Source organism: Haliotis rubra, unplaced genomic scaffold, assembly GCF_003918875.1.
Source record: "Haliotis rubra isolate DU_JTF1 unplaced genomic scaffold, ASM391887v1 Scf1514, whole genome shotgun sequence".
In the NCBI taxonomy this organism is placed as follows: domain Eukaryota; kingdom Metazoa; phylum Mollusca; class Gastropoda; order Lepetellida; family Haliotidae; genus Haliotis; species Haliotis rubra.
The window spans coordinates 117,412-139,935 of record NW_025765464.1 but is presented as its reverse complement, the minus strand read 5'-3'; the positions used below and the strand labels follow the sequence as shown (position 1 = coordinate 139,935).

Genomic DNA, 22,524 nt, shown 5'->3' with positions numbered 1-22,524 from the left:
GTTTAGTGAATATTCACTTACTTAAAGCTCAGTATTTCTGTCACTGTTCTTCGATAAAGTAGTCACTTATGCATTACGAACAGCATGACAGAGCAACTTGGGTATTTCGTAGACTCGTGCAGCCTGAAGGTAATTTGTTTAGCAACTGCCATGCAGCCACATAATGTATCCTTTTAAGCACATACAGCAATCAAAATGCTCGATACGTGGTTCAGCGTGAGTGAGTGAGTGGGTGAGTGGGTGTTTGGGAGGGGTCGAGGGATGGGTTAAGTATTTGTTTTATAGTGATCGATAACTACTCCCTTGTAAATTGTGTTATATTTGGGAACACACTTTCTATTTAAAGTACATATTCTCATACTTTTGTCAAGTTGAATCCCATCCGGGTTACTACTCCCTTGAAAATTATATGTGGTAGTAATACGATTGATCACTAGTTGTTCCAAATGGTCAATCAGGATAATAATTAAGGAGTGGTCACGCACATATTGGTAATATAGGGGTAGTATACTTAGTATGTCCGTGTGTTGTAGGTATACCACTGAAGTATGACAAAGACAAAGTCAGTCTCGACAAAGTCCACATCAACACAGAAGGAGACCTGGTCAACAGGAAGTCGTTCACCAGACTTGCAGGGAAGGGGAGACTGAAAAAGTACGAAGGCACATGCAGTACTGCCCCCCTCCCCCAGGATGGCTGTCCCCAGTACTGGGAGGTAGAGAACAGGGTCAGTCTGGACAAACCACTCTCAGAGAACCTGCTCATCCTTCAGGTTGGAGTATGTAGGGTGGAGCAGAGGGACGTGCATCATTGTATAGATAGACGTCCTCACTCCTACAGTATGACCGTCGCCCACTGTACTACACACGGCGGGATATGCAGGAAGATAAGCAAGGAGGGGAAGCGTGTGCTGCATCTGCCTGACACTCTCCCCAACACAGCAGGGACATATCACACACTACATTACGGTGTTGTCTATGATGACGCCAGGAAGAAGATTGTCTTCATTGATGTGAAGGAGAAGAAAGTCATGTCGACGTTAGACAATGTAGACTGTAGTGAACCACTGTGGCCGATGTTCGGGGTGTATAACCCAGGTGATGTCACAGTCAGCATGAAACTTGTAGTGGGCAGCGACATCAGCATGCGGAGGAGAAGAAAGCGATGATTGTCAAGGTGCTGTCGTGATGTCGTGACGTTAGAAAGATGTTCATGATAATGATCAATAAACATAGAGCTGTAGATAGTGAATACGCACTGCCGGGCCGGACTTCTCAGAAAGGTGGCTCTTGACTGAGTGGCCTGCTCGAGCGGCCGTCCGGTTTACTTTGAAAAAGCACAAGACCTTTACATGGAAGAAGGTATAAACAGGCGGGATAAATTATATGAGAGTATATATACAATGACATAATAAATTCTACTGACCCCAAAGAACAAATGTCACTGGTAACTGAAATAGTCAAAATGAAGCATCTGCTATTTCCATGATACCGACAATCAATCTGACGGTGGCAGGCACCATTTCACTGCACAAGAATGAATTGACTGAGCCGTTCGTAAAATCACTTAGATGAACGCGTTTGGCCGGTAGATTTTGTGAACATTGTTTAAAAGCTTTGATTAACTTCACACATAAGATTCAAGGACGGAAATTGGGTATCATGTGTACATATTTGTGTTATCACAGCTCGCAAGTATGTACTTGTAAGTAACTTAAAAAATAAGTTCATAATTTGATAAAAAAAATACATGGAAAATGTATTGGTGTCGTCAACCTGTCTTTATATACAGCCTGTGTTGGAGATGTCAGTGTTTACTTACCCCTCTTGCTTGGAGCGCGTCCTTCATCGGGTTAATGAAAGCCAGGGTACATGTGAGAACGACAAAAGTAAAACAAATAATAAAGATAAACCATTTATAGGGAGGCCAATAGTCAATGGGTGCTGGCTGGTACAGGCAAGAGGCGGGAAGCCAGGAGTAGATATGCACTGGCTGGTAACTGACAAAAGGAAGGCAGCAGGGTTGCCCTGGTGTTTGTTTACTGTTTAACTCCGCAATAGTCCAACTATGTAAAGGTAAGTAAATAACTACGTTTGGTGCAAACAGTCCAGTGATCAACAGCATGAACATCGATCTACGCAGTTGGGATACGATGACATGTGTCAAATCGGCAGTCAGCGTGTTTGACCAATATCGATCCCTTTGGTCGCCTCTAATATAACCTAGATCTTCACGGGTCATGTTTTAAATATTCGATGCACATTAGATGCATTGAAAACGTTGTCAGTGGGTTGATAAGCAAAAGCAATACTTTTCTTTGTAACCTTATAAAGATCTTCACTAGACATATGATGCACAATCCCTTTCCCGAACACCTAGAGTCACAAAAGTTTTTTATTTTAAAGTTCTGAATGAAACTTTACATGTCCTGACTGATTCCCAGACAATATACCCTCACCCCCTCTCAGTGAGGAACGGAGTCTTCTTTTTATTTTAATACGAGTGTGTGTGTGTTAACATTTCCACCATTCAGCTTGAAGAAGACAGATTTGTGGCATAACAAACAGTTCAGGCTCATAACGCCGACCTTTCGACCAAACTTTACGGTTGAGTGAAATATAAAGGTCGACGTCCTGAGACTAGTTTCATTTTGCCAATTAATAATGGATTACGAGGACAATGCAGGATCAAAGAATTGTTAGAGGAGGATAATCCGGATTATGCGGATGAGAGCGCACCTAATGAGAAGATGACAACAGATGACAGATTTTAGCATTTTTAATAAATACATCGTAAATTCATATAGCATACATTTTTTCACAGATTTTAACCTAAATGCAATAGGTGGGATGCTGAATCAGCAAACTGCCTCACGGACAGTGTTCCTTGTTCAAGCTGGTGACAGATGTCATCCAGTCGTCGCTCCAAATCCCTGTATTTCCTCTTACTGGACCAGCTTGTTTTCGGTGTTGGTCTGTTCTCGTGACAGGAACGACACAATCTCGAAAATGTTTGGATGAGCCTTGCCGACGTATTTCTTCAGGCGTGAATGCCACCCTTCTAGGTGGTTGTTTGTTCTTGGCCCATCTGAGTTGTGGTGGTTCCATTGCGTCATGCAGATCTCCCTCCACCCAAAAGTTGGTCATGTAGTCTCCGAGTTGTCGGCAGCGGTCATCATCTGGCATCGTTGCCAAGGTATCCAGCCACAGGTCCTCTACCTGAAAAAGAAAAGATACATTAATTAATGTTACTGAATATACAGGGCAAAATAACACCTTTATTACACAACCTATTGGGGTGGAGCTAACTATTTGTTTTAAAATAACTAACCTCCTGTGCTGGCACCAAAGGCAAGACGGCACATCATTATTAACCATTTGGGTCCAACAAAGAAACAAAGAATCATTACCCATTTGGTTCTAAACTTTTCCATTTATTAAGCATCTTACTGAAACACTGTTATTAAATTCGACAGAACTGTGGCAATCACTGAGTAATATTTATACATCTATAAGAATTTTAACTCTTACCTTAATATCACTCGTGACAGTTTGATGATTGTGTTCATCTTTCTCCATGATGACGATGTCATTCGTTGTTGATGCTGTGGATTTGCAGTCTTTTGCTGTACATATCCAAGATATCCAGTCTCGTTTTCTCTTGCTGACTCTGTACATGAACCCGCCAACAACCAAGTAACGACTGCCGCGAGCTGCTAAGTGTTATTGTAAACTTTTCAATCAATTGGAAGTGACATGTGCGACGAGTTCACCTTATCCAAACATCTAGAGTAGATTCTCCGCAACGCTAATTAAGCCTAATCAGAACCTAACCTTCAAAGGAAACCGCAGGTCAGCGTCCTGAGACTAGTGGAAAATCGAAAGGTCGACGTCCTGAGACGACACCTAACAAACAAACGATTTAGCTACAGGGCTCCGCTAAATACCAAAATTTTTACATAATTTAGGTTCTTCTAAAAGTTATGCTGCTCGAATTCAATTTAGGCTTTGATAAGAATGTTGCATTTGATGAATATTGTATCGGATGAGAATTAACCTAACAAACATGATAGAACCTGTGTTACATTTGACTACTTTCTAAATGACATTGTGCATCCATAGCTTTCCGACGTGGCTGCCGTGCCAATTGGCACTTGTCAGAGTGGTACACAAAATCCTTGGTCTAGACCACCAGTTGTCCGACTTCCATTCTTGTGGAAGTTGAGGTGGCTAAGTGGGTTAGATAGCTGACTTTGTTGTGCTGACGATTAGGTGCCTGACTATGAGGGTGTTGGTTCGAATCCCAGATTGGACTCAACCTAACAAACGTACTACAATCTGTACTTTACTGAGAAAGTGAAATCCCAGATATAACCTGTGTTGAATCTTCTACACACTGGAACTGAACCATGTTTACCACACGTCCCCAACATACGGACAAGGAACAAACAAAACATCTTCATATAAATCATGCAAAAGACAAACATACATACACTGCCATGTGTGGGTTTGAAGAAATAAGCACGTGCTGGACACGATTCCATCGGGAGTGGAATCACTTGTAAAACCTATCCTAGCACGTACTGTCTATGGGAGTGTTCGTCGATCTCTTGCCGACGGTGAGTTCTCTTCGTAAATGATTAATAAGTCCATCATCCAAATGTATAGCAAGTTACGTCGGCAAAGAAACCTTATGTAAGCCTGCCGTCAGGAATGTTTCTGACATAGTCTTTGACATAAGTTTCACCGCCACTGTCAATCTCTGGAATTGTCTAGATCGATACTGAATTAACAAATACCAGCGTCAGTTAAGTGTGCAGCATCAAGTGCCCTCAGTCATCCAGTATTGACACGAACGTGGTTGCTGTACATACTAACATGCTGTCTTGTGTATATCTAAATGCTCTATGTCTCTGTGTGTGATTTACACAATGTATATTTCAAGATTCAATGTCAAATGTTGTTTAGTCGACATTCATATAAAAACCTATAAGGTACTTAGATGTTGGTTGTATTCCCTCGACTAGAAGTCAACTGGTCAGACAACTTCAGCGCACCACGACTACGAGTGACAACCCTTTGAGACATATTAAGTATCTGTGTGTATGTGGTTGGTTCTCGGCGAAAAGGATTAGGTAAGAACTAACCATATATCCTTCCTGACCAGGAAGAAATCAGTTTGTTCCGCATATAAATTCATATCGTTTGATCCGTCTTACAGTTAGGCTTAAAAGGAATTACTGAATCCTATCCTAAAGTACCAAGTGTTATTATGCTGGATTTCCAAGCTCAATGACCGGTTTATGGAGGAGTAAACACGAAATCGACAGGAGAAATAAGTGGCCCAAAACTTATTTTCAGTCATTGATGATGATAATTATCCATGGCTGACTACAATACATCAACATTTACAAAGGACCACACGGATTACAGGTCAAGGGTATTATATGTGTCACAGATTTAATGGACATGCATTCATATATCCATTCATGGCTTCGTACGTGTCGGATTCTGCATATGGGGCCTCTCTATTATATCCTCAAAATGTGCAGGGTGAAGTTTTATACAGTAAACGACGCCGTTGGTTGACTAGTCTGAAGTTGAGAATCGTCTGTATTGGTCAGGGTATCATCAGATTCTATAGGTCCGGAAGTTTACAGACATTTCCTCCCTTTAAAAGAGAATATAAAGCAGATCAATAATCGTCATTACCAAGTATTTGTTTATCTTATTTGTGCAAAATGTGCTACGCTAACCGCTGTGGAAACACTGTTCATTGTGTTGTTTTGTTTCCATTTCATTGCCACATTACATTCCCCAGGCCTGTTCACTTATCACTAAATGACGTCAACACATATTTCATTACGTCACAGTATTCAAGCTTAAAGTTATATAACAGTCGTCACGTAAGTTGGAAAGATGTTGGAACTAGTGAAGATTTGATGCCTCAAAATAATGAATATTTGAAAAGCCCAACGGATCCAAAAACACATACTGGTTTTCTTATAGTTTCAAAAACATGCCAGTACCTTGAAATACCTCATAATACAGTTACGACCCACCAATACCTTCAAGTCCTCCCCTTCCCTCTCCCTAATACATTGAAATATCCCACGACCACCTCTCAATATCTTCAAATACCCCTATTACTTTCCAATGCCTACCAATACTTACAAACTATTCCTTTATATGATTGAAGACTGTGGTTGTGCCTTGTAGCTCATTGTACTGTGGCTTATGTCTGCAATGCCTATTTCACACAAAACTATGTTTCAGAACAATGGCTTTCTTCGTGCTTGCAACACAGGTGAAGGGGGGCATACTATCTCCTACGTAGGACTTAATATATCCTACATAGGACTTAGTATCTCCTACGTAGGACTTAGTATCTCCTACGTAGGACTTACTATCACCTACGTAGGGCATAGTATTCCTACGTAGGACTTAATTATCTCCTACGTAGGACTTAGTATATCTCCTACGTAGGACTTACTATCTCCTACGTAGGGCATACTATCTCCTACGTAGTACTTAATATATCCTTTTAAGGATGGTTATTAAGTTGAGAAATGTTTGGCTATGCAGGACGTTAGATAGTCGAAATGTGAGTCAGTGAATATTCATGACACTAACGCAGTGTTACTATACAGTGTTATTGTGTGTGTATTACGTTAGGGTGACGTGGACCCTGTTCTAATTGCAGTTATGGAGGTTTGGGTATGGTTATGTTTAATCTATCATACATACATCTATTCACACACACACACACACACACACACACACACACATTTTATTCGTAATTGTTTACAGGTTGACTTGACTGGGGTGGACAAGTGTTGAGTGCGGCGTAAAACAATACGAAATTCAAAAAGGCAAAGAATTGTCATTATAGTTATTTGTATAAATATAAGGGGATACGTACACATAGATTGCCACCGATAGTCTAAGACACGCCTGTACACGCAGATTATGATTCATGTGCAACGACCTCTGAAATATCCAATGCATAATAGTAAAGTGTAAGAAAGTGCAACATATAACAGTGAACTAACTGCAACGCGTAATAGTAGAGCAGACTGAACGCAAGGCAGTAAAGTATAACAGTCGGTCCAACACAGTACTAATGTGCAACAATTAGTTGAAGACATGACTCTAATAGTGAAGGAAACAGTAGACTCTAATAGTAAATTGAAACACATGATAGTAGATTCTAACTAAATGAAACACATATGAAAGAAACGAATGACTGTAGACTCTTACAGTGACTGAAACAGTGAAACAGGAGATTGTGTGCGTGTTTGTGGCTTTTAGTCGACCGTTTCAGAATAATCCATATAAACGTATATCGATCATCTCCTACAGGAAATATTAAGCACTACGTAGGAGATACTAAGTCCTACGTAGGAGATACTAAGTCCTACGTAGGAGATACTAAGTCCTACGTAGGGAGATAGATCCTGAGTAGGAAATTTTAAGTCCTACGAAGGGAGATAGTAAGTCTACGTAGGAGATACTTAGTCCTACGTAGGAGATACTAAGTCCAATGTAGGAGATACCCATTAGGAGATACCCATGCCCACTTAGGAGATACTAACTCCTACGTAGGAGATAGTAAGTCCTACGTAGGAGATACTAAGTCCTACGTAGGAGATAGTAAGTCCTACGTAGGAGATATTAAAACCAAAAATAATTTTCACCGTGGCCCTACTACGCTTCCGTAGTTCGTGAACCTCTGTTTATCAGTTTCAGTTATATTCCCCATATATTCCCTATTATCCCTCCATCAGGAGAATGGACATGAACCATCATTGATGACTAAGATAAGACTTTCTCCAGCAGAACCACATGCGACAATGTGGGAGGTACTAAAAAATACGTGTATGCCTACTTTACTAGTCTGGCTTTCATACATGCTCTTCTATGTTCAGTGTTTCTAAGCATTGTGAGTTTGAGTTTGAGGATATATGTGAGAAACTGCAAACTCTGGCTGCAGATGAGGACGGATATTGGGACTTAGTAGGGGTGACTATTGAGTGGAAAAAAACAACAACTATTGCGATAGTCTCTTGCGACCAACTATTGCCATGCTATTGCAATAGTTTTTTCTCTCCTTGAATTGTCTCATTTGAAGTCATTTCCATAATGAGTGTATAGTTTATATCAAACAGAAACAAGTTGAACTAGTTTCAGTCTCTTTTAATAACTGACAAGGAACTTGCACCCAGATCAAGTATAGAGTTAAAACATAAACTCAATGAAGCTGCAAGTCTGCACCCAAACAATAAAGAAATACAAAACAACATATATATTTAATAAAAGTTGTGCGCTGCACATTTATCAACGAAAGTCAATTACTAAGCTATCGATTGTCACACATACTATCGATGCATCGATATTGTTTCGTTTCTGCTATCAACAGAAACAACAACTGCAATCCATCGATAGTTCGATGCATCGTTTCAGCCCTAGCTGGAAGGATGGTGAGGTGGAGAGACTACGTCGACAGCATGACAAGATGTGCCAGGCTACTGAGCGGCAGATCGTGTCATCTCATATCTTGTGTTTGGAATATGCTTGGCGTCCACGCTTCTGGTTTGTTTCTGTATATCCTGTTTAATTCATGGGTTTTTTCCCAAGTGAAGGGATTCCTACTCTCATGGCTTTCTCAGCCTCACCATTCGGACAGGCTGTGATCACGTCCGTGCTCGGTGTTCATCAGGAGAGATTCAAAATAATAGCCATAACCTCTGGCATAACTCAAAGGGCCGAGGTTTCAACTGATAATCATTGACCGAGCAACCGCTGTATACAGTTTCGCACAGGCATGATGCGCTTTGTCATTCACTAGGATTGCAGAAATGACTTATATAAACAGACTTTTTTCCGTCACAGACTTACATTTTACCTCAGGATCAGATGCCTGTGGCGGTGGGGTTTTGGTACAATGCAAGCTCATACTCCTGGCTACGACAAAGGAGTAAATATGCCCATCGGCCAGTCCTTGTCGCCGTACATCAGGCATCCATGTCATGGGTAGCACATTGTAAGCTAGGAACCAGTGGTTAGGACATTAATTACTGGGAACCAGCGTGAAATGGTTTGATTCCCCTTGTGGGTTCAGATTTAATCCCCAGGGTGCAACAAATGAAAGAATATGGTACAGTTGTTTCATGATATTCATAATCATAAGGGGCGGTGGGGTAGCCTAGTGGTTAAAGCGATCGCTCGTCATGCCGAAGACACGGGTTCGATTCCCCACATGGGTACAATATGCGAAGCCCATTTCTGGTGTCCCCTGCCGTGATATTGCTGGAATATTGCTAAAAGCGGCGTAAAACCCAACTCACTCACTCACTCATAATCATAATCTTGAAGAATGTCTGGCCAGAATGAAAAGTGGATCACTATTTCTTATATGGTCAACCTCTAGTGTTTCTGATGATACGTCTAGAGCCGAGCAACTAGATATTCACTCACTCACTCACTCACTCACTCATTATTTTGGCTCACTCGACCATTTGTTTGTTCGAACATTCCCAGAAGGTGCATACGATTCTTGCTAAAGGTTTTCTTATTAGATTTACAGCATTCAAGGCCTGCATGTGTTTGTGAAGTTGTGACCTTTTTTACGACCACCTTGTGTCATCATTAATTGACGGTAATAAAAACAAATGGCAATGACCCAGTCGTAATCTAGACATTGCTTCAAAGCAGAATCTTTACTTCAGTTCTCAAAACTTCTTAAGTTTTCTTTTGCATTTGATACGAGGAAACGCATTTAATTGTCACGTTGCTTTGTAGCCAGACACTTCTCTCATCGATCACAATACGGAACCTATTATCAACGTCTCAAAACAATATTGTCCATACCAATATTGCCAACAGCGACGTCAAGCCCCTCATCCACACACAGAAGTAGAAAAAGGCTTCCATGCTCTTATGCTACTGACAACCTGAGCCAAAAAGTAAATAAAGCCATGTAAGATAAACATATCGATCATCACACAACTTGACAAAGGAAGTCTGACATGACAGTTGATCAATAGCTATAAATATCTTAACCTTTTTACAATGGGGAAGTATGAACATTTTCACGCAAGTGGCACGTAATAACTAATTATGCTCGAAAATGCTTCCATATTTGCAAGACCATTTACGTCTCACTGAAGGTAATATGAGCAGAATCCAACTGATGATGTTATGTGCTGTTCAGATATACGTTAAACTGATAATGAACTCTACAACATTGTAACTATATATGACAATACAATATATAAACAGGCTATAGATTACCAACAACTGAAGGTGGATCACCTTGCTAGGGCCGAGAATCGTCAGAGATATCAACATACAATTTGGCAGGTTACATGACCAATCTGTGACCGATGTATACTTACTGCCCAACCTACCTGTGGAACACACACACATGAGTGAGTGAGTGAGTTCAGTTTTACACCGCACTCAGCAATATTCCAGCTATATGGCGGCCGTCTGCAAATAATCGAGCATGAGCATCGATCTGCGCAATTGGGAATCGATGACATGTGTCAACCAAGTCAGCGAGCCTGACCACCCGATCCCGTTAGTCGCCTCTTACGACAAGCATGGGCTACTGAAGATCAATATTCTAACCCGCACCTTCAAGGGTCGAAACACATACAAAACGTTCACAAATATTATTGTAAAACTAGTCTGAAAATCTAAAATAGTTTGACCTTGAAAGACAATGCAATATAAAAACAGGCTATAGATCGCCAACAACTGAAGGCAGATCACCATGCTAGGGACGGAACAGAAGAACCAGCCCCAGTTCCAGCCCCATAGTTGAAAGTATATGTGCTCACATTCAGGATAAGTCATAAACACTAAATATACTGTTAAAAACAGAAACGCATAACCCAGAAATCTATTGCGAAAATGTTGTATTTTCAAGCATGTATAACTCGTCCACAAATAGACTTCAGTACATGGACTTTTACATCGGTTTAGAAGAAGGGGATGTCTATACAACCAAGTGGATACTTTTAGATAACGGAGGAGTTGAGCGCGATGGTGACCACGTAGCATGGTCCCGAAGTCGGGTCTCCTGGTTCTCAGTCCAACCTCTCTCAACTGTTGCGTACAGTTTGACCGGATATCCTTCGAAGTCCTGGCACCCTGGCTGCTGTGCTCTCACCCGTGGCAGTACGATCACGCAAATGTAGTACCCGGATGTACCGATCTTGGCCTGCAGTGTTGACTCGGAGGTCCGCCTGTACGGTGACGGTCATTTGTTATGACTGCTTGGTTGTAACGAGCTGCAAGCAGTGATATCGTGCTCACCAACATTCAGAAGCCTGGCAACAGAAAATTCAATCTCCAGCGTGCATACGTTCAATAGCGATGTTCCGTGTCGCAGCGTCAAGACGTGGCGAAGTGATTGACCTTGAAACCCCTTCAAAACGAATGCCGATTTCCGAAAAATAACCTGTTTTTAATGCCAGACAGTGCATGCTCTTTGCTGCACAATTTTACTTGGAAGGAGATTTCGGTTGCGTTGTGGCGATGCCTTTTTAATTCTTGCAATAAATCTCATCAAAATCAACATTCTTTAGGCAAAGTCGATGTTTGACTTGTGCAATAGTGTATAATCATGTTATCAACACTTTTATTACATATTTTGACGATTGTTTGAAAACAATAGGTAATTAATAGATTTTTAAAAATACAAAACATCAGCATGTGCGTTTCTTTTGGAGATAGTATATTACAAAAATATTGTTAGTTTAGCTGCTGAATAGATGCACAAAAAACCTCACACAAACTCACCCAGTCACAGCTGGTTGAAAGGCTCCGAAATATTTGCACTTTATGTAATGGGTACCCGTGGAGTTATTCAAAATACATCAACCATATCCTAGCCCCTAGAGAATATAACGAGGCAGACACTCCAGGCTAAATAAAGTACACCAGTGCAGTATTATCGCATTATCTATCAACAGAACGGGTCATACGACTTCACTGCACCAGGGCAGAGCAAAGTCTAGATCAACATTACAACTACCCGACTGGAGTCAGTTGTTACTTGCGCAAGGGTGTGCTTTAGCGGAGACACGCTTTAGAGAGGGACCTCTCCGCACAGGAAGTATATTAATATCATATAATAATCTACAGACGTACGTGCTTGAAGAATGACTACTGACAATATTTAGGGTAAGTTATTATATCCACATATGTAGTGTGTCCCATCCACATTTGTGTCAAACTACTGGGTCACTCTGTGTCAAAATCTTCTAAAAATTAAAACACGTTTTGTCGAAAACGCTGTAATGAAATCACCTGACTAGAGTGGAATGAAACTTGTGTTGTATTTTGAATGTATAGGCATCATATCATATATAGGTATTCGCTTGTGTGAATGTGTTGTCTCGTTTGTATCTATTCAGTGGTTGGTGAAGGATCATATGTCATGGCGTCTAAGGCTAGAGTTCTCCATTGTTGTGTTTGTAAGAAGCCATACAAATACAAAGGTGCAGATCCATACCTCCTTCCGTGTTTGCATTCAGCCTGTGCTGAGTGTATTGGCGCTAAAGGTAAGGCAATAACATGCTTGTTCTGCCGAGAGTCATTTGACAAAGGGAAATTCATTTTCCTAAATGATGCTATCACTCAAGCAGAAACCCTTGCTTCTACTCTTCAATATAAGCCTTCGGAGATCAAATGCACCAACAAGGACCATAATTTGGATGCAGTATCGTGGTGCAAAGAATGCGAGTCCTTCTTCTGTCTTTCATGTCAAGCTGCACACAGCCAGGTAAAGAGTTCCAGCACACATAGGATGGTGTCCCTGAAGGATATGGTGGCAGCGGATTTGCAGTCACTGAAGTCGTTTTGTCCAGACCACGAATCCTACGCTTTGGATCTTTACGATGAAACGTGTGAGATCCTCATTTGTTCAAAATGTGCTCGGTCCAATCACAAGCACTGTCAGAGTGAGGAGTTGGATGATGTTGTTGCTGCTGTGAAGAAAGAAACAGAAGAAGATAAGATGAAATTAGCAACCAAATTGCAAAACGTCAAAAGTTTGATCGACGAATCAAACGAAAAACAGGAGATGATGAGGAAAAGGCACAGCACATTGAAGGATTTGTTGACAAGCAGATTCAACAGCTTACGTGACTTGATAACAAGACGAGAAGCGGAAGTGACGAAAGCCCTGGAGTTTAGACATTTGTCTGAGATGGATGAGGCTGGGAGGGTCAGCAGCAAACTGAAGCAGATGTTCAGTATATGCGACAATACCCATAGTTACACAGGGAAACTACTTGAGCTTGGTAACAAGAGCGATATGCTGATGTTGAAGGAGCCTGTTAAGTTCAGGACTGAAATGGCTTTATCTGAGGGGGCAGAAGTGTTTGACTTTGTCCCTGTGCATGTAACATTTTCAAAGGAAAACATACACGCTCTTAAAAATATTCTACAAACCGTGTGCGACATTGAGACAACAGAGGGGGATGATGGAAGTTTCCTCAATCTATATGCCAATTTTGAGGGATCTCCTGAGAAAGGTAAGCTTATAACCTTTAATGAATTCATTTGATAGAAGCTCAACAGAGATATGCGTTTCTTCTAAAAGAGCGTCGGATAACTTTTTATTGTGCTCTTGTCGTGACCTATCACAATATCTTTGAAACGAGGTACGGCACCAAAGAATCATCCATGAGGCATTACAATACCGAAATATGTGTTGTGTCTTGTAGAACTAAACTACACCGGCGATAGCTTACAAAACACTATGCATTCTTCCTTTTATGTACATGTAGAAACCTTTAATGTTTAATACGTGATCATTCTGTCTTTTTTTCAGGGATAACACTTGTTGTTATCAATTGGCCATTTGTTATTCACATGGATTGAGAATATGTTCTTGCCACGATCATGTAAATAGACATACAATCATTTATGATTACAGATGTTCCAGGCATTGCAGATGATGATCAAAAAGGCGATGCCAGACATGTGAAAGCTGGTAATATTTGATGGATCAACATCTCACGATGACATCGTCTAGTTGTTTTTAGAACTACTGACAACAATAACGTACTGGAAAGGAAAAATATATTTGATCACTCTTGTTTATGTGTTTTCGCATCTTTGGCACAAACGATTTCAGATCCTTAAAACAGCCAAACTACCTTCCAGTGTTTTCAACTGTTACTGACAGTAACCTTTCACATCTTATATAAGGTAATAACATACTGACAGAATCAGTACTGATTATTGACATCATTGCATACCACAGTTGTTCTTTGGCAATATGTACAATGTTTCCTACATCGTTATAAATTGGTCATAACAGAAAAGCAAATACTTGTTGTGTAATAACCTGACAAGAAAACGTAAACACACGAAACAAGATATAACATTTCATGATGCAGAAAGGGAGCCCATTGACGTGGACCCGGACAACGACAACGGAAACAAAGAAGTAGGCAACGAAGAAAACGAACAGGGCACTGGAGCAGAGCTTATCGATGACACTGGCCCTTTATCATGTAAGTAGATGTGCAGATGGTTATCACACGTTATGCCAATAGAGACTGATTGATAACGATTCATATGAAATAGAATTTCAAGAAAAGAGACAGTTTACAACCCATTGCTATACAGACACAATATCCTTGTACATTACAGACCCTGCTTTGAAGTTCGACATGGAAAGAATCAACATCAACAAGGTCCACGTCAATAACAAAGGCTTCTTGGTCAATACTACAGTTTCTCCAGAAAGGAAACTAAGAAAGTACGTAGGGACGACAGCTGGGACACCTCTCCCCAAAAACAAATTCAGCTATTGGGAGGTACAATCAGACTTTGACATGGCTTCTAAAATGCACCAACGTGGCTTACTTATGGAAATAGGCGTGGCTACAGGAGCATCATTGGACAACAACTATTGCATGAGTGGTCAGGTGGGATCCAGGTGCCTCGCTATCGCGCACTGCTCTGCACACGATGGAGTCTGTGCGAAGGTCTGGAGCAATGGCCAGAAGTTGAGATGCTATGAAAACGTTTTGTCCACCGGTTCAGGAACATCTGAGACACTACGACATGGGCTTCTGTATGACGGTACAAGGAACATCCTTACTGTATTTGACCTCAACAACGTGGTTCAGCTTGTAGCTCTGGGCGAAGGTGAACTGGACGATGATCAATGGCCAGTGTTTGGGGCATACAATTCGTCCCTTGCTGCTGTTCAAATGAAGCTGGTATCAGGAAGCGAAATAGAGATGTTCAATTCAAAGACAAAAATGCTGAAAGGAGTATTGAATTCTGTTCTTTAAGTAAATAGCAAAAGCTATTCTGGCTGAACATGCGTGTTTGCAAAAACATACAATTATTTCCTCTTTTTGGGGTGACTGATCACATCACTAACCTACTGTATACACATATATTTGGAAAGTATTTTGTATCTGCCCAAATGAATGTATTTCAGCTTTCTTGATACCAATGTGGTTGTTCTAGACATTGGGCAAGGCAGCTACGTTGTCAGCAGATTCGCCAGGTATTTGGATGAGATGTGTTTGAAACCACGACCTGTGCTTGTGTATTTTATTACAAATGTTTCGTCATTGGCCATTAGATTTGCAAACTGCGAGGATCTACTAGTTAATTATAAGTGAACATTTCCTCAGGAGTGGTCCTTTTAGCTTAAAATATGACGTGTACATTCTCCAAATCTGCTATGCAATATCTCTATCCTCTTCAACAGTCATGGATTTATATCTGGGGCTGAAACAGATAAAATTAATCAACAGTTTATCTATGTGTCCAAGGTGTAACTTAAATGACTTACATATAGCGGCTACGGTGTTAGTGTAATGTTATGTGCACGGATATTTTATATTTTTGCTATTCATATATGATGCTTAGTATAATAAAGCAGACCCCTATGAATTTGGAAAGGGTTGTGTGACTTCTTCATTTATGCATTCTCAAAACTCTACATCATAACAGGGAGTAGCAGATAGCAAGATATGAATTCAGAATACATATTCTGCCATTCCTTCAGAAAAACTGGATTGTGACTGGTTAATTAAAGTCATTCAGAGTATATAATCACGTTATATACCTCTGATTTTCCAACACAGTATGCATTTTTTCTTAATTCTTAATAACACGGTTATGGAAGAATGAAGGTAAACACACTGTGTTGGAAAATCAGAGATACATAACGAAATTATTATAGCTCTAATCTTTTTATTTAAAACCTCACGCTACGCGTTAAGTCTTTATATGAAAACAACATTCATAAGATTTGATCATATCCTATACAAACAAAAAGTAAACCACAACACGCCACAGTCACCTGCAAGTTTGAAAAAGTGTACACATCAATGCCACTGCTTTAACGGATAAAACTGCGCCTAACGAACACGTGGCACATTTTCCATATCTTTTTTTCTTATCATAGTTATAAACGAGACGTGCACATGTGGTCGTCACCAGTTCTAAGGTAAACCTCCCAACTTTCTACCACACAGTCATGCTGACCCATACTTTGCACTGTACTGATCTATTGCGTAAACCCCTGTACATATTATCATTCAACTTCGCCCACATAGTCAAGCTGCCCTAAACGCTCTATGGGTTTCAAACACACTGTCTTCACCCCAGTGCACAGACATCGCCATTGAACGTACCAGCAACAACACAGACACAGTAATAATACTTATATGAATTATTCAACATGCAACTCACTAGTATGTACATGCATGTACATGTAGGTAGGTAGGAATGTAGGTGGGGAAGCATCTAAGCATGTATATATAGGTAGGAAGGTAGGCAGGTAGGTAGGTAGGCAGGTAGGTAGAAGGAATGTTGGCAGGACGGTAGGTAGGAAATGTAGGCCGGTAGGTAGGAGGGTGGATAGATAGATAGATAGATAGATAGATAGATAGATAGATAGATAGATAGATAGATAGATAGGTATAGATAGATAGATAGATAGATAGATAGATAGATAGATAGGCAGGTAGGCAGGTATGTAGGTAGGCATAACTCTGTCGGTGATGAATCACACAGGAACACTGCCAACGTCTTTTGAGCAGTAAACTAGGTCACATAGTCCAAATCTGTGAGGACTCCTGGTAGACTATCGTTTAGTCTCTGAATATATATAATTGTGATAGTAAGAAACAAATATGAATTGAAAAGGAGCCTCAGGGAGACCAGAAAGGAAATCTAGACTTGCTTCATTTAAGGCTTTAGCATTGCAGAGAGGGCTTGTCAGTAGGGAAAATAATAGGGTACAGGGACTGTGAGACAGACTAGGCTATACTTATACATATGTCACTGTATACGTATTAGTAAATGTTCAACATCCTATCACCACTAGATTCAGGTACTACATGAATAATGTGTTCTCAATTGTGAATGTTCAGTAGAACTAGAAGATTAACATATTTACATCAACAAATTGGGAAAACAACTTGAAAGGTCTGAATCATGCTAGAATTCTCAATTCAATTCAATTTATGACTCAAAACACCACCAACGGCGGTACATGAGAATACAATATTACTATAGTCATATAAATATATTCAAAGTCTCTTTGAAAAGCTTCTCAATCACTGAGCTCATACAACAAAACTTGCATGCGCTAACTCCGAGTCACTCACATAATCTCCCCATACAACTTACAACCTGAACAGTCCAACCAAACGTCCGTGTCTACAGTCAAACCAAACTATCAGATTGTACACTGTAATAGTGACAATACATCTTGCGATGAAACAAACAGTTGACCTATATTTGGGTAAAACCAAGGTCTGAATAAATAATGATCACATGACGTGCAGCAACGCTTTATGAGGCATGCGTATCACATGCTGACAGTGGACTCGAGAAAGAATCCAGGAAGTAAGGTATTGAATCGTTGAGTGCTGGGTTGAGAGGGTTGTCGTTTACCGCCACGTTGAACATGATAGTGGTTGATATAGAACGTCACGTGAGACCTGAACACAACATGGTAGATGTTTGTAGGTGTTTGTTTCTATTTTCCTGTTTGCTCAATGTTGAGATTGAAAGCAATGAGGTCAAATGAAGTGTGCAAAATGAATGTAAAATGCCTCTTTAAAAAACAATCACCGTCTTATGTCAGTTTGGTTTGTAGGTTTCAGACGTTTATAGCTATGGTGAAACGGTATTGTGCTGACACACTTTTAAACATAATGGTGGAAATCAATACAGATGCACTTTATAACATTGCAGAGCTCCAGTAACGCCAGGGTATAAGACTGCCATACAGATGCATTTTATAACATTGCAGAGCGCCAGTATAAGACTGCCAGGGCATTTTATAACATTGCAAGAGCTCCAGTAACGCCAGGTATAAGACTGCCATACATGCATTTTATAACATTGCAGAGCTCCAGTAACGCCAGGGTATAAGACTGCCATACAGATGCATTTTATAACATTGCAGAGCTCCAGTAACGCCAGGGTATAAGACTGCCATACAGATGCATTTTATAACATTGCAGAGCTAACGCCAGTAACGCCATTGGGCTATAAGACTGCCATACAGATGCATTTTATAACATTGCAGAGCTCCAGTAACGCCAGGGTATAAGGCTGCCATACAGATGCATTTTATAACATTGCAGAACTCCAGTAACGCCAGGGTACAGATGCATTTTATAACATTGCAGAACTCCAGTAACACCATGGTATAAGGCTGCCAAACATGAACATTTTACTTATAACATGCCAAGGTTAAGACTGCCCTACAGGAAGCATATTAAAATTTAAATAAATAAACATTGCAACCAACTTTGTATTGTAAGTAACGCAGGGTATAAGGCTGCCATACAGATGCATGTTATAACATTGCAGAGCTACAGTAACGCCAGGGTATGAGGCTGCCAACAGATGCATTTTATAACATTGCAGAACTCCAGTAATGCCAGCTGCCTTACAGAAGCAGATGCATTTTATAACATTGTAGAACTCCAGTAACGCCAGGGTATAAGGCTGCCATACAGAACCATGTTATAACATTGCAGATCTCCAGTAACGCCAAGGTCTAAAGCTGCCTTACAGAAGCACTTTATAACATTGCACAACTATGGTAATACCAGGGTATAAGACTGTCATACAGAAGCATTTCATAACATGTTGGAGACACCGCAAAGGTTGAAGTGCTCAGGCATGCAGAAGTCTGGAATCATCATGTGTTTTACGAAGTAAGTGTTAGGATTATAATTTGAAAGTGAGTATCAGCTGGTAATAACGATACTGATGTTTTGGAATATTCTTTCCAAAACGTTGTAGCAAGTGAGACTGTTTTCCTTTTTGCCTGTCATCTCATTGTTGTCAAAATAGTATTTGCTTATTGGCAAATGATTACTTAAATTTAGAGCGCGATTACGTTGCTGATGTATTTGAGAGTTGTTCTTAATGATGTGTTCTATATTATAATTTCTTTGAGGTATTAACACACAAAACACGATGGGCAAATTGTGTGAACCGGCAAATAATATGAAAGTAAACATGACATCTGGTGCGTCTCATAGCACCCCAATTAATTTTCATGTTTAAGATAATGGCTGCTTTGAAAACATTATGCTAAAATAAAAGAGTGTACAAGTTAAAGTGATCAAATTTTGCTCTTGGATATTTCTTACGAATTCTGATGTATATGAATGCGTAAATGTCGATAAAACATGTGTGGTAACGCGTCACTCTAAGCATTTGATCATGCATGAAATTAATTACAAATAAACAAATAAGCGTTTCTTATAAATTAATAGGCACGGTGAACATATAACAATTTTCCAGGAAAAAATACTGAAGCGATACCTTTACAAGACAAACATTTCGTCATTCACAAACCAATTATGTATAATCTATACATTTACAAACGTATGTTATTGAGCATTTTCGATATAATTCGTCTGCGTAAAAATACAAAGAGGATATTAATTTGCAGAGCCGTTTCGACAGGTGTCTCATTGTAAACACAAAAGGACGGTGCCAAGGAATACCCAGTCTTGAACATCTCAGAATGAAAATCCATATGGTGTTAAATATAACTGAAAATCCATATTGATGGAACACTGAGAAGCCAGTGATGACACTGAGTGTGTTCCCGAAGAAGGTAAGCATGTCTTGCCCTACCGGTCATACCCGCCATTCTACAATTTGCCAAATATATGTAAAGTATTTACGGCTTTTAGAAGGAAAGAGTTGGGTCTTGGCGGCGCCCATTAAATTTTATTGTTATCTATTCAAAACCTTATCAAAGTTAAAAGACCAGGTTGAAACAATCATAGCTTCTCAAATGTTCACTTTATTTTTTTAAAAATATCCTTAATGCAATGAAGACAATTAATTATCTGTCTGTCTATGGATGAAGCCGAAATGTTCAGATATAATTACACCCGTTCAGGCGTTTCCTGTTCAAGCTGCCTTGTCCGCAAAGAGTTTGTTTGGCGTGAGAAACTAGCCGCCATTGGGCGGTACCTGCCGGGTGTCAGTGAAAAAGTGCAGCAGTCCCCAGGAAACCACTCTGGCTAGATAGAGACATGTGACAGCTGTCATTGGATGAGCATTGATAAAGACTAAATGATAATCCCTGGCCTGCACCCGATAATATATGGAACCCAACCCTACAACACACACAACACCCCGAGTTTCCCGATATCGCATCTCTCTGACACAGGCCACCTCTCTTCTCTCCCTATCTCTCTCGCTTTCATTCCTCCGTCTTTTCGAGGCGCTGTTATCCTGTGCTATCGACAAAATGACTGGCATACACCCGAGTGCATATACATATATTTATATCACCTGATATCGCCTAACAAAGTGGCTTAGTTACTGCTAGGGCAGTATGCAATGTCAGGTAGGTGCTCTGTGTAGATTGTCTGTTATATCCTAGCAGTATATGCTGATGTACGGAAAACTATTCTGTATAAAGAACTAACAGCGAGTTAGAATGCTAACATACGTCAAATCGTCAGCATTAGCAACACGCATCTTAGCGGGTACATTGTATCCTTAGAAACAGCCGTCTATGCGTTCGTGTCAAGGCACAAAGCAGCAGTCTTTCGCCAGTTATCCGGGCCAGGCTTTCCTTATAGCGGCGGGCGATTCTGCGCTGCTGAATATGGTTGGTTTTGCGTGTAATGCAACTTTCTTAGCGGCTGTGGAACGTAGACCATGTCGGCCTCACGGAGGTTGCACAAAGAGCACGCAGTGAGGCTGACCAATAGAAAGAATGTCCCAGCGGGCACATCGGCGGTTCGTTTCAACGTTTGAGGGTGAGTTGGGTTCTCCGGCGTTAAAAGAATTAGTTAGAAAATGGGACGGTTTTAGCAGACGTGTCAGGCGTTGGTATCGGACGTGTTTGAACGTTTAAGTTTGACCTATTATCATGGTTGAAATTAGTTTGTATATGAAAGTTTTCGGGCTTGTGATATAATACGTGGAATCGACATTTGAAGTTGATGGCTCGCCATTAACGTTGAAAGATGGGTTGTTCCGTGGTTGTATGAAATATAGAAAATGTTTCCAGACGTAGTCATCAAACGTTGAATCGACGTTGAAGTTGACATGATTGGCGTTGAAAATGGGTTGTTCCGTGGTTGTGTCTTGGAAATTATTACATTTTTCTGTAAATAGACTGCACGTCATCTTAAACTGCACTAAAGAAGTAGCACCGAGCTCGTCCATTCAGCTAAAATGCTTTTAAAGGCTGCCTGATATAAATGATTGTTGAAACGGTAAAATGCAGCAAAAATGTTTACCTGATAAAGTGCTTGAGTTAAGATTCCACATTCAATATAATGTTCATTAAAGTTTTATGTCAGTAAGACATTAGAATTCCAGTAAGAAGAAATTATTCCAAATTAAGAAAAACTATTTACTGTTGTATTTATTTATCTTGAAAGGTGGAAATTGTCCTGAGAATTGTCCTGACATTTTGTCTGAATTTGGGCTATTAGACAGACCCTGAATAAACACAATGCAATTACTTTCACCATGAAAGGGATCCAAGATGACCAGGAACTATACCTGAGAGACAGCACATGAAACAAGTCACTTTTCATGAATATCTTTACATGAACACACACACATTACCTGAGAGAAACGTGGTTTTAAAAGCATAATGTAAAACATCACTCATGATATAATCTGTAGGTGATCTCTGTTGTGCTAATAACACAAGCATCATCTGCATATAGCATTAAACTGAGATTTACGCCACCAATTTCAATACCACAGTTCAGATATTTCAACACAATTACAGCTCCAAAACACAATTATCCCAGCTCATCTTGTTTCTACTATACCTGCCCACTGGCGGTCAGGTTGATGCTTCAAGAAACGTTCCTAACTCTTTCTTGAAACTTGCTTCGGATGCATTCAATTCTCATTTCCATGAGATAGGACACATTCTGAAATTTTATATTTAAATACACTGAATAATTTATATGGAAGATATATTGTCTTAAATGATTCAAGTATTTTGTTTAATCAATCA

At 40.1% G+C, this 22,524-nt stretch overlaps 2 protein-coding genes across 4 annotated transcripts in view; both read left to right on the top strand.

Annotated features, from left to right (window-relative positions):
- LOC124270415 (E3 ubiquitin-protein ligase TRIM9-like) overlaps positions 1–22,524 on the top strand; it is a 41,780-nt gene that overhangs the window by 4,829 nt on the left and 14,427 nt on the right. The window lies entirely within an intron of this gene.
- LOC124270414 (E3 ubiquitin-protein ligase TRIM33-like) lies at positions 11,935–15,919 on the top strand. Of its 2 annotated transcripts, XM_046705454.1 has the most exons (5): positions 11,935–12,191; positions 12,425–13,546; positions 13,951–14,007; positions 14,417–14,533; positions 14,673–15,919. In XM_046705454.1, the coding sequence occupies exons 2-5, from the start codon at positions 12,448–12,450 to the stop codon at positions 15,320–15,322; spliced, it is 1,923 nt and encodes a 640-aa protein (XP_046561410.1). In that variant the 5' UTR covers positions 11,935–12,191; positions 12,425–12,447; the 3' UTR covers positions 15,323–15,919. The 2 variants fall into 2 exon arrangements, with proteins under 2 accessions (XP_046561410.1, XP_046561409.1); XM_046705453.1 differs by lacking the exon at positions 11,935–12,191 and having other exon boundaries at positions 12,212–13,546.

Coding starts and splice junctions, on each gene's coding strand:
- LOC124270414 (XM_046705453.1), top strand. CDS start 12,397: ATGTGTTGTCTCGTTTGTATCTATTCAGTGGTTGGTGAAGGATCATAT. Junction 13,547..13,950: donor TGAGGGATCTCCTGAGAAAG/GTAAGCTTATAA, acceptor TTATGATTACAG/ATGTTCCAGGCATTGCAGAT. Junction 14,534..14,672: donor TGACACTGGCCCTTTATCAT/GTAAGTAGATGT, acceptor TGTACATTACAG/ACCCTGCTTTGAAGTTCGAC.